Source organism: Vespa mandarinia, chromosome 11 (genome assembly GCF_050613455.1).
Source record: "Vespa mandarinia isolate Hongniang chromosome 11, ASM5061345v1, whole genome shotgun sequence".
Taxonomy (NCBI): domain Eukaryota; kingdom Metazoa; phylum Arthropoda; class Insecta; order Hymenoptera; family Vespidae; genus Vespa; species Vespa mandarinia.
This window is the reverse complement of record NC_140820.1, coordinates 2,015,001-2,025,000: the sequence shown is the minus strand read 5'-3', so window position 1 is coordinate 2,025,000 and position 10,000 is coordinate 2,015,001. Positions and strand designations below refer to the sequence as shown.

Here is a 10,000-nt window from a genome sequence, read left to right as displayed (position 1 = left end):
CGATTGATTATAATTATTCGTAATGTCACTAGAGAAATTCTTAGAGAAAGAGAAAGAGAAAGAGAGAGAGAGATCTTACATTCAATTGTTGAAAATGAAATGAAAGATAACGTTGGTACGAAATCAAGTTTTCCAAGTGTTGAATCGATGTAAACAATGTTACATGAGAAAATCAGCATTAACGATGTAACACCACAAAATGAAGTGGAGATGTGAATGACATTAAAAAAAAAAAAAAAAAAAAAAAAAAAAAAAAAACAAAAAAAAAGAGAGAGAGAGAAAAACATAGAACAGAAAAAAGACAGAATGAAACAAAAAAAAATATTAAAAATAAATAACAAAAAATAAAAGGAAGGAAGGGAATATAAAAATAATAAGAAATATATATATATGTGTATATACAATAGCTATACGTATATATATATAATATATATATATATATATATATATATATATATATATACATATATATATTCTGAGGATATTGAGAAGGATAAAACTTTGATTCAGGTGTGCTGGTGAAGCAAGAGGCTAGGGACGACGGTTACGAGACGAGTCCAGATCTCGAGATGAGAAGCACCGGTGGTGACAGCAGTCAGCAGTACCACACACCGCTGACACCGCACACGCCGCACACACCGCACACCCCGCACACGCCCCTCACGCCCGTATCGGCGACGGCGCATCAACCCCAACCACCTGGCTCGACCGCCTCCGCCCTAGGACAGGTGAGTGCTATCCCATTACCCATTGCTTTTCCACCGCAAATTTTTATACCCTTATAACCCTCCGGCTTCATTTTGTCCGTTCGACTGGACGAATCGCGTGTTTTTGTTTGTTTTTTTTTTCTTTTTATTTTTTTTTATTTTTTTTTCTTTTTTTCTTTTTTTTTTTTTTTTTTTTTTATTTTATTTTATTTTAAAGAAAAAAAGAAAAAAAGAGGAAAAAAAATTAAACTCAGTGGTAAAATACACCTTCTTTTTTCCTCTGACATCCACCCTATCCAATCCCATTCTTTCTTGTACCATGTTTTACTTCTCCAGTATGAAGGAACCATTAGCAGTTCGATTCCAAGAATCCATGGGTTTGTGTAACACAAAAGGAAATCTTCTTTGATGAGTTATTTATCTTTTTTTTTTTCTTCTTTTGCTCTTCTTTTCTTTCTTCTTTTTTTGTTTTTTTTTTTTTTGTTTTTCTTTTTTTTTTTTTTTTGTTTTTTTCTTTTTGTATAATCCTGCAGAATCAGCAGCAATCGCTTAATTGGACAAATCGTATCGTTTAGAAAAGACGAAAAAAAAAGAGAAGGGAAAAGTTTTTTAAATTAGCGAAATAAAATTTTTACTTCCCTTTTTTTTTCCTCTTCTTTCTTTCTTTCTTTGCCCCTTTCTTTTTTGCTTTTTTATTTCTTTCATTCCGAAAAGAAATATAACTCAGCAGAGGAGAATGTTACTAGGAGTATTTCTATTGAATTTCTTCGAAAGAAGTAGAGACTTTTTTTTATCTTATTTTACTATATATATATATATATATATTGTTTTATTTTATTTATTTATTTATTTATTTTTTTTTTTTTTGACGACCACGATGAAAATGTAAAATTTCCTCGCACGCGTAAAACATTTCAATACCCCCACACTCCGCCTCTTCCTCCTCTTCCTCTTCTACCTCTTCCTCCTCCTCCTCCTCTTCCACCTCCTCCTCCTCCTCTTCCACCTCCTCCTCTTCCTCCTCCTCCTCCTCCTCTTCCACCTCCTCCTCCTCCTCTTCCACCTCCTCCTCTTCCTCCTCCTCCTCCTCCTCTTTCTCCTCCCACCATCCTCCTCTACGTTTTTCTACGTAAAACGTGAACTATCAGGGACACGTACAGTGTCGCTCATAAAATGTAGGTACGTGTATATAGTTGAGGGTGGTACATATGTATGTATGTGCTACTACAGCGTTGTAATATGGTGTCCCGAAGCCGTACGATAGATAGCAACAACTACGGAATGGTTCTGGTGGTACCATCGTCGTCGTCGTCGTCGTCGTCGTCGGCGTCGTCGTCGTCGTCGGCGTCGTCGTCATCGTGGAAAATACGCACGTGTTTCAGCAACGATTTCTATCAGTCTGTCGGAAGAATAAAGTGCGAGCTTTTAGAAAGCCCCTACTACTTTGTGTCGTACGATACGTAGATAGATATGCATATAGTAAACAGATATTTAGTAGTAGTAATAGTAGTAGTTGTAGTAATAGTAGTAGTAGTATTAATAGCAGTAGCAGTCTTAGTTGTAGATGTAGTAAAGTAGAGTACGATATGAAATGAAATGACGAACGGTGTCGTCATTTTTATAGGATGAGCCAAAAGTTAAAGAGTGGGAGATGGGGAGAGCCAAGGCAATCATAAGTTCCAAGGTGATATTAGAAAATCAATTATATTCATTTTCGAAAAAACTTTTAGACTTGCATTTTTACAAGATCAGAGAAAGGATTTATCATCTTTTCGAAAAAATAAATCCTCAGTGAAGGGGGAGGGGGACAATTGAATTTTCTTTAAATTAGATAGGAAATTTTTATTCAACGCCAACGGGACTTTTTTTGTCGTCGTTGTTGTAGTCGTCGTCGTTTAGAGATAATATTTGGTCGTCATTTATGGGCTTTTGACCATCTAGTGATTTTCGTTCGTCGTCTAGAGAATGTTTATCCTCGCCGTAGGACGACTTGTGACCACCTGCATGATTTAGATTTCTATTTTCTTTTTGTTGTTTTTCTTTCGTTTTTTCTTCTCTCTTCTTTTTTTGTTTTGTTTTGTTTTGTTTTTCTGTTTAAAGGAGGGAAAAATTATAAAAATAAAAGCACGATCCTTGTCATTCCATGCAATATATTATCTGTTAAAGTTTTTATTTGAGTTTACTTCTTATAATACAGCAAGATCTATGTTGTAAATAATGGTCGATCGATAGACTTCAAACACCTTTCAAGCGTTGGCGTACTTTCTGAAGTGGTATTCGCGAGAATTCTTAAAGTGGGGAGGATTGTATGTACGTGTATGTGTGTGTGTGTCTGTGTGTATGTGTGTATGTGTGTGTGCACGTGTGTACGTTATCGTCTACTAGCAGCCAGCACGAGCCTTATCTTGTAGCATTTCGTGCTCGATTTCAGGTTATCGCGGGGTCAAGAGCGCGGCTCGTTGCACGCATCTAATGAACGCACGAAATCGGAAATTAAGGGCTCTGAGATGTAAGGACACGATGATGAGGAATCGTATATCTTCAATAATTTATCTCGACATGCTGCCATTTTTTTTATTTTTTCTTTTCTTTCTTTTTTTTTTTTCTTTTCCTGCAGATAATTCGAACATCGAGTTTGATCGATATTAACAGTCTGCTAAACCTTTTTTCAAGTATCAGTCTAATCGGAACCTATTTATCATAGGAATTAGATTTATTATTGTGTGTTATTATATATTTGAAATGTTTGTTACGTAACAATTCGAGACTTTAAATTATAACTGTTCAGTATGTAATACTTAAATTCGTACAAGATAATCCACCTTGTCCACGTGGTATATCTTTGTTGTCCCTGAAGTATAATTTTAATTTTTTTTTTTTTTTTTTTTTTGTTCTTTTTTTCCTTTTTTTTCCTTTATTTCCCAAAGATAGCGAGATAATTTTTCGAGGACAACGCAACGTCATGGCATAGTACACCTCGGGAGAGCTATAATTTATTTGCGATAACTATGCAGCTTTGTTTCTAAAAGTTCGCTGCCTATCTTTACGAAGCCTGAAGTATAAGTATGTTTATTAAGTATGAGCGTTAGATGAGTCAGGAAAAAAATTGACAAGCAAGGAGAGGAGAGAGGGGAAAAAAGAAAGATAAAAACAAATCCTTCGAACCAAATACCACATATAATAATTCCAAACTGATAATTTTTAATTTCAAATAATTTATAAAAATAAAAATAATAAAAAAAAAGAAAAAAAAAGAAAAAGAAAATATAAATGCATTTTAATTAAATAATATCCGAAAAATCTTTCAACTTAGTTTCTTATTCATACGAATCCTATTGTTTTATTTATTTCTAGGTGTCAATAAAATGCGAGACACCGGTGGATCCATACTCCTTTGTAGACGAGGATATGTCGATGGGTGGTATGAGGTCCGCGAGCAGTCCTGGTGGCAATCCTGAGAGCATGACGTGTCCGGGCGGCGTCCAACCGGGCCTGGTTACACCCACGTCGACGCCACCCGGTCCTCTCTCCGGTCAGCAACATCATCGGATCGATCTCGTTATGAATGGTGCTGTGAATCCTCAGCTAGTGCATCAACCGAAGAAAAGGGGAAGAAAGAAAAAATCCGAAATGATATTAACACCCGAAGAGTAAGTTTAAGACAACAAGATATACTTTCTTTTTTTATATTTTTTTTCAAACCTTTATCAAATGAAACGTAATTTGCAATTTGTAATTTGGTTTTTTTTTGTTTTCGTTATATTTCTTTTTTTTTTTAATCGTTCACTCGAGATCTTCAAAAATCATATCTGAAAAAATCATAAATCGTATAAACAAATCGATAAAACGTGTTTAAATATTCGAATCGGATGAAGTACTTTTATATCATCGACGCCATTTTAAACTATAAATCCCGCCATGTTTAAATCGACTGTACCATGCCAGCTCGAACTTCACGTACGCGTGACTCTATTTTTAAAACGTTCGTTTGTCTCTTAAAATGAAGTCTTTGTTAAAATTATCATAATCAAAGCTCTTGTTAATCGAGAATAGTATTTATTTCAAATCAGTTAATTTTATACGTATATATGTGCGTGCAGGATGGGTCAAAAAAAAGAAGTTTCTAGATAACTATACAAATCAAATTACTACTTTTCGAGAGACTTTTCAGGTTTCTATTTATACCTTTCCGGTATAAGAAGAAGACAAATTAACTTAAAATTCTTCGAAAATGAGTGATTGAATTTTTTTTCCCTTTTTCTTTTTCCTGCTTTCCGTTTCTTTATTTTTTTAATCACTTTGGCACTTTTGGTCGTATGACCCTTTAAAAATATCGAAATCAAAGCTATTTCGATTGGGAATATATGTATCTTCGTAACATTTGCTGGAAGAAAGCACGGATTATAGGTACGCTCGTTACACCGTATCAACGTTAATTCGCTAAAACGGCGGATTCATTCGCATGTAAAACACGAAAATTTGCAAGGGAAATATCGAAAAATATCATCTGTTTGTACTGAGAGAGAAAGAGAGACAGAGAGAGAAAGGAATATATATATATATATATATATATATGTATTCCTGTGTCTGTAACGATTGGTTATAATTTTTCGTATGGTAGGAAGAAAATCAAATAGGCAAATTAAATTATAATAAATATATATATATATATACACACACAAAGAGAGATACATATTTACATATATAGGTATAAAAATAATTCAACGAAATAATTATTATAAATTTCCTAAAAATTTTTCACGGTTCTCAACGAAATAAGTTAAAAGTCGATCGAGATGGCGCCAGGATCCACTATTCGCGTGTATAACGATCGATTATATAATTATTTTCGCGTCACTGTTACCAACCGAATCAAATAAATAAATTGCATTATTTACAAATTAATAAAAAAGCATGCAAATAAATCCAAATGAGACGATCGCTGTTTTTCGTATGGAAAGGGAAAGAACAAAAAGAAAATCAAAAAAAGAAAGGAAAAAAGAAAAGAAATTACGTGATTTTTTAGAAAAAGATCTAAGTTCGAAGAAAAATAATGTCCAAAGAGAAAACAATATGGCGCTAGTATAATTCTAAGATGGCTGCGCGTACACGTGGTAGTGATGGAGGGGAGGGCGCGCGCGCGCGCTCTCTCTCTCTCTCTCTCTCTCTCTCGCCAATTTGCATTCTCCTTATTTTTTCTTGTCTTTTTCTTTTATTATTGTTGTTGTTTTCTTTTCTTTACTTCTTCTTCTTCTCGTATCCTTAATCTTTTTTTTTTTTCACTTTCTTATCCTTCTCTCTCCTTATTATTTCTTTTCATCTTTTTCTTTTTCATCTTTTTTAAATTCTAATTCTTTTCTTTCTTTTTTTATATGTTTCTTTTTTAGGGCGGAGCTCGCGGAGGCGAAAAAACGCGCGAAGACGTATAAGGAGAGGAAAAAGCACGATAGGTTCGACGGAATGCCGGAGGAGGAAGTGAGTAAACGCGTTCTTCCGGATCACCTGACGAACAACCTCGACATCATCATAGTAAGTTTACCTTTTATCTATCGCTTTGATCGCGCTCTAGTATTTTCACGTTGGGTTATAATCTACAAGTTGGTAAGTGGGGTGTTGTAGGGTGGGGAGCGGTGCGGAGCTCGGTAGAGGGAAGGGGGAATATGGAAGGGGGAAGGGGTGGGTGAGAGGAAGGAGTAAAAGCGCGTTCTTCCTACTGATGTAGTACCGAACGTAACGAACGTACCGAACGTACGTATTACGTGTACGTACGTATAAATGGACAAACCGAGCGAAAACGAGTGTTGGAGTGAGTTAGTGACTGAGTGAGTGAGTTAGTGAGAGTCAGTTAACTACACACACACATACATACACACAAAGAGAGAGAGAGAGAGAGAGAGAGAGAGAGAGAGAGAGAGAGAGAGAGAGAGATAGAAAGATGTATGTATGCGAAGCTAGATAGATGGACGAGCAGATTTATTATACACTACGGGATCTACGTAAGCTAAGAGCACTGAGCCGGAATAATCACTGATTACACTACTGTAACGTACACCAATAATCTACCAGGAATATCACAGGGATACCGTGAAATTTCTAACAACAAAAGCGGACACGTAGTAATAGATAGATAGTCCCGACGAGTTGCTACGATCACCTCTTCCCCTTCCCCCCTCTTTCTCTCTCTCTCTCCCTCTTTCTCTCTCTCTCTCTCTCTCTCTCTCTCTCTCTTTCTAGTCTTTCTCTCTCATCTACCCCTTCCACCAAGTCCCTCCCAACCTCCGTCCATCCTTTCCTTCCGTATCACCAACCCCGCCAAAATATTACAATGTAACCTCTTTTTTTTCCCCCCTTTTTCCATTCATTATCGAACGTTTATTTTTAATCGCCATATGAAAATAGGAAAACAAAATTGTTCTGACGCGATAAACAAACGCAAGTAACTCCAAAGTAATCATTCTACTTATACTTCCACTTCTTCTTCCTCTTCTTCTTCTTCTTTTTTTTTTTTATCCTACGGTTAAATGTACTTCCTTTTCTTTCTCTCTCTCTCTCTCTCTTTGCATCTCGTTACTATGTAAAAAAGGAAGAGAGAAACGAAAGAGAGAGAGAGAGAGAGAGAGAGAGAGAGAGAGAGAAAGGGGTAGGAGAGAAAATATACGAATCAGTTAAAAAAATCATCAGTAATTATCGTTAAACTAAATGGAGATGGACTAAACGTTTTCTAGATAATCTTAAAAATCTATTAATGCTCCTTTGTTGGGACTTCTTCTTCTCCTTTTGCTTTTTTTTTTCTTTCTTTTTCTTTTTTTTTACGGCTAATTAATAGACAATCCGAACGAAAACGAAAAGAAAAGAAGAAAGAAAGAAAGAAGGAAAGAAAGAAAGAAGGAAAGAAAGAAAGAAAAGAAAAAAAAATTAGCTCAAAAAAAATTTAATCTCGCAAAAAGAATAGGTAATTGTTTTCTCACTTTAAATTCACCTAGGAACTTTAAATTCAACCCAGATTATGTATATATATATATATATATATATACACATATAAAAAATTTCTTGTAAACAAAATGATATTAGTTGTTACGTTGAACATCAACCTACATTACAAGAAAAAGAAAATAAATAAATAAAAAATGAAAAAAAGAAAAAACAAATTGAAAAAAAAAAAGAATGAAACGAAATGAAACGAAGATGTAATAAAAGAGAAAATTAAAAAAAAAAAAGAAGAAAAAAAAAAGCGAAGAATAAAGAGAAATGAACAAACGTATAAAAAAAAGTCTCTATAACCACTATAATCGACAAATTGTTACAAATATAAAATATCAGAAAGCGTATAACGTAGTAGTAATATATAGTAATGTAATAGTAGTAATAAATGAAATGAAAAAAAAAAAAAAAAAAAAAAAAAAAAAAAAAAAAACAACAACAACAACAACGAAAGAACGAGAAACAAAAAAAAAGTACAAAAAAAAAAGTACAAAAAAAAAAAATATACAGTTACATATATTCCGAATTGTCGATTTTCGGGTGCCGATCATCTTTCCCCGAAGCTTTATTAGCACTCGCTTCATATTCGTATTACACGGAACGAATAGTCACCGTACTCGATCATCCGTCGAGCGGTCTAAACGCTTTAACGGGCTGTGGGCAATTCGGTTATTACGCCCGACGTTGTAATCGAACGCAGCGGAGCGGGTTCACCCAGCCCCACCAGACCCACCCTCACCATCATCCTCATCCTCACCCTCACCCTCACCTCCCGCCCACACCCCTAACAACTACACACTACCACCATACACTGATACTACCACCAGTACCAGTACCAATACCATCTACCATCAACAGGACTGCCACGTACTACCAGACTCGCGCAACTCCCGTTGTTTTCAATCGACGACGATTCTCCTCCCCATTCCCCTTTTAAACTGCCCCCACCTCCCTTCCTTTCTCTCTCTCTCTCTCTCTTTCTCTCTCTCTTTCTCTCTCTATCTATCTATCTATCCTATCCGAATGTCTGTCCATCTCGCTTACTCTTCATCGTAGAACCCTCATCATTTTATCCTCGTTTATCCCAGCCGCCATTCGGCGCCGGTCGAGCGGTTAACGCATTGGCGTTAACGCGCTAATGCGATACGTACTTTATGAGGGAGAGAGGGAGAGAGAGAGGGACAGAGAAAGAGAGAGAGAGAAACAGAGAGAAACAGAGAGAAGGAGATAGGGAGAATGGAGGCACTCCGTTCTCTCTCTCTCTCTCTCTCTCTCTCTCTCTCTCTCTCTCTCTCCAGAGGCGACTAACGGAATAACGCGATTTCAACGCCGCGATATATATTTCCTCTTTCCTACTTCCACCGAGACCACAGTTTTGAACTTCGCTCTATACTTTTCTTTTTCGCATTATATTCTTCGAAGAGATTTAATACCAGAATAAGTGAGAGTGAGAGGGTGAGTGTGTGTGTGTGTGTTTATGTGTGTGTGTGTGTGTGTGAGAGAGAGAGAGAGAGAGAGAAATAGTCCTCGTTTATTTGACGCGTGTGCGAAACGCATTCGTTAATTATTACAAACATTTGTTGAATCCCATTACACTTATAGGATAAGTGTATCGAGTGTTAATGGAATTTCTTTGGTAGATTTGTCTGTCTCTCGTTTATCGTAATCATCGTCAAGAGTACGATTTATACATTGAAAATTTCATCTATGTACGCGTATGCGACCTTCCCATAAATTCAAAGTTGTGATAGATATACTATGTATATATATATATATCTATGATCTATTGTATGCTCGAAGAAGGTGTGACTGTTAATTGTTTACATTGTTTATTCGTTTCTTCGTTCGTGTTTGTTTAGTTTTATTTATTTATTTATTTGTTTATTTATTTATTTATTTCTTTATTTATTTATTTATTTATTTCTTTATTTATTTATTTATTTATTTCTTTATTTATTTATTTATTTCTTTATTTCTTTATTTATTTATTTATTTATTTATTTATTATAATTATTTATTGTTTTTTATTTTTTTTTTATTTCTTTATCATGTGCTAAAAATATAATCGATAGATATATTTTTTTTTTTCAAGCGCTAATGCGCTGCATAATTTTAATATATTTTATTTCTCGAGTTTATCTGCTAGAAGAAAAAAGTAAAAAAAAAAAAAAAAGAGAAAAAAAAAGAAAGAAAATAAGAAAGAAAGACAGAAAGAAACATATTTACGTTCTTTATTTGTTGTAACATTATTCATTTTATTTTTTATTTTTTTTTTTTTTTGTTTTTGTTTTTTCAAAAAGAAAAAGAAAGTG

At 34.8% G+C, this 10,000-nt stretch overlaps 1 protein-coding gene across 2 annotated transcripts in view; it reads left to right on the top strand.

The window, feature by feature from the left end:
* Tdg (Thymine DNA glycosylase) overlaps window positions 1–10,000 on the top strand; it is a 102,059-nt gene that overhangs the window by 65,735 nt on the left and 26,324 nt on the right. For both annotated transcript variants that reach the window (XM_085660183.1, XM_035865499.2), the window contains exons 3-5: window positions 511–728; window positions 4,062–4,357; window positions 6,095–6,236. In XM_085660183.1, coding sequence (XP_085516309.1) covers window positions 511–728; window positions 4,062–4,357; window positions 6,095–6,236 — 656 coding nt within the window. The remainder of the gene's footprint in view (window positions 1–510; window positions 729–4,061; window positions 4,358–6,094; window positions 6,237–10,000) is intronic.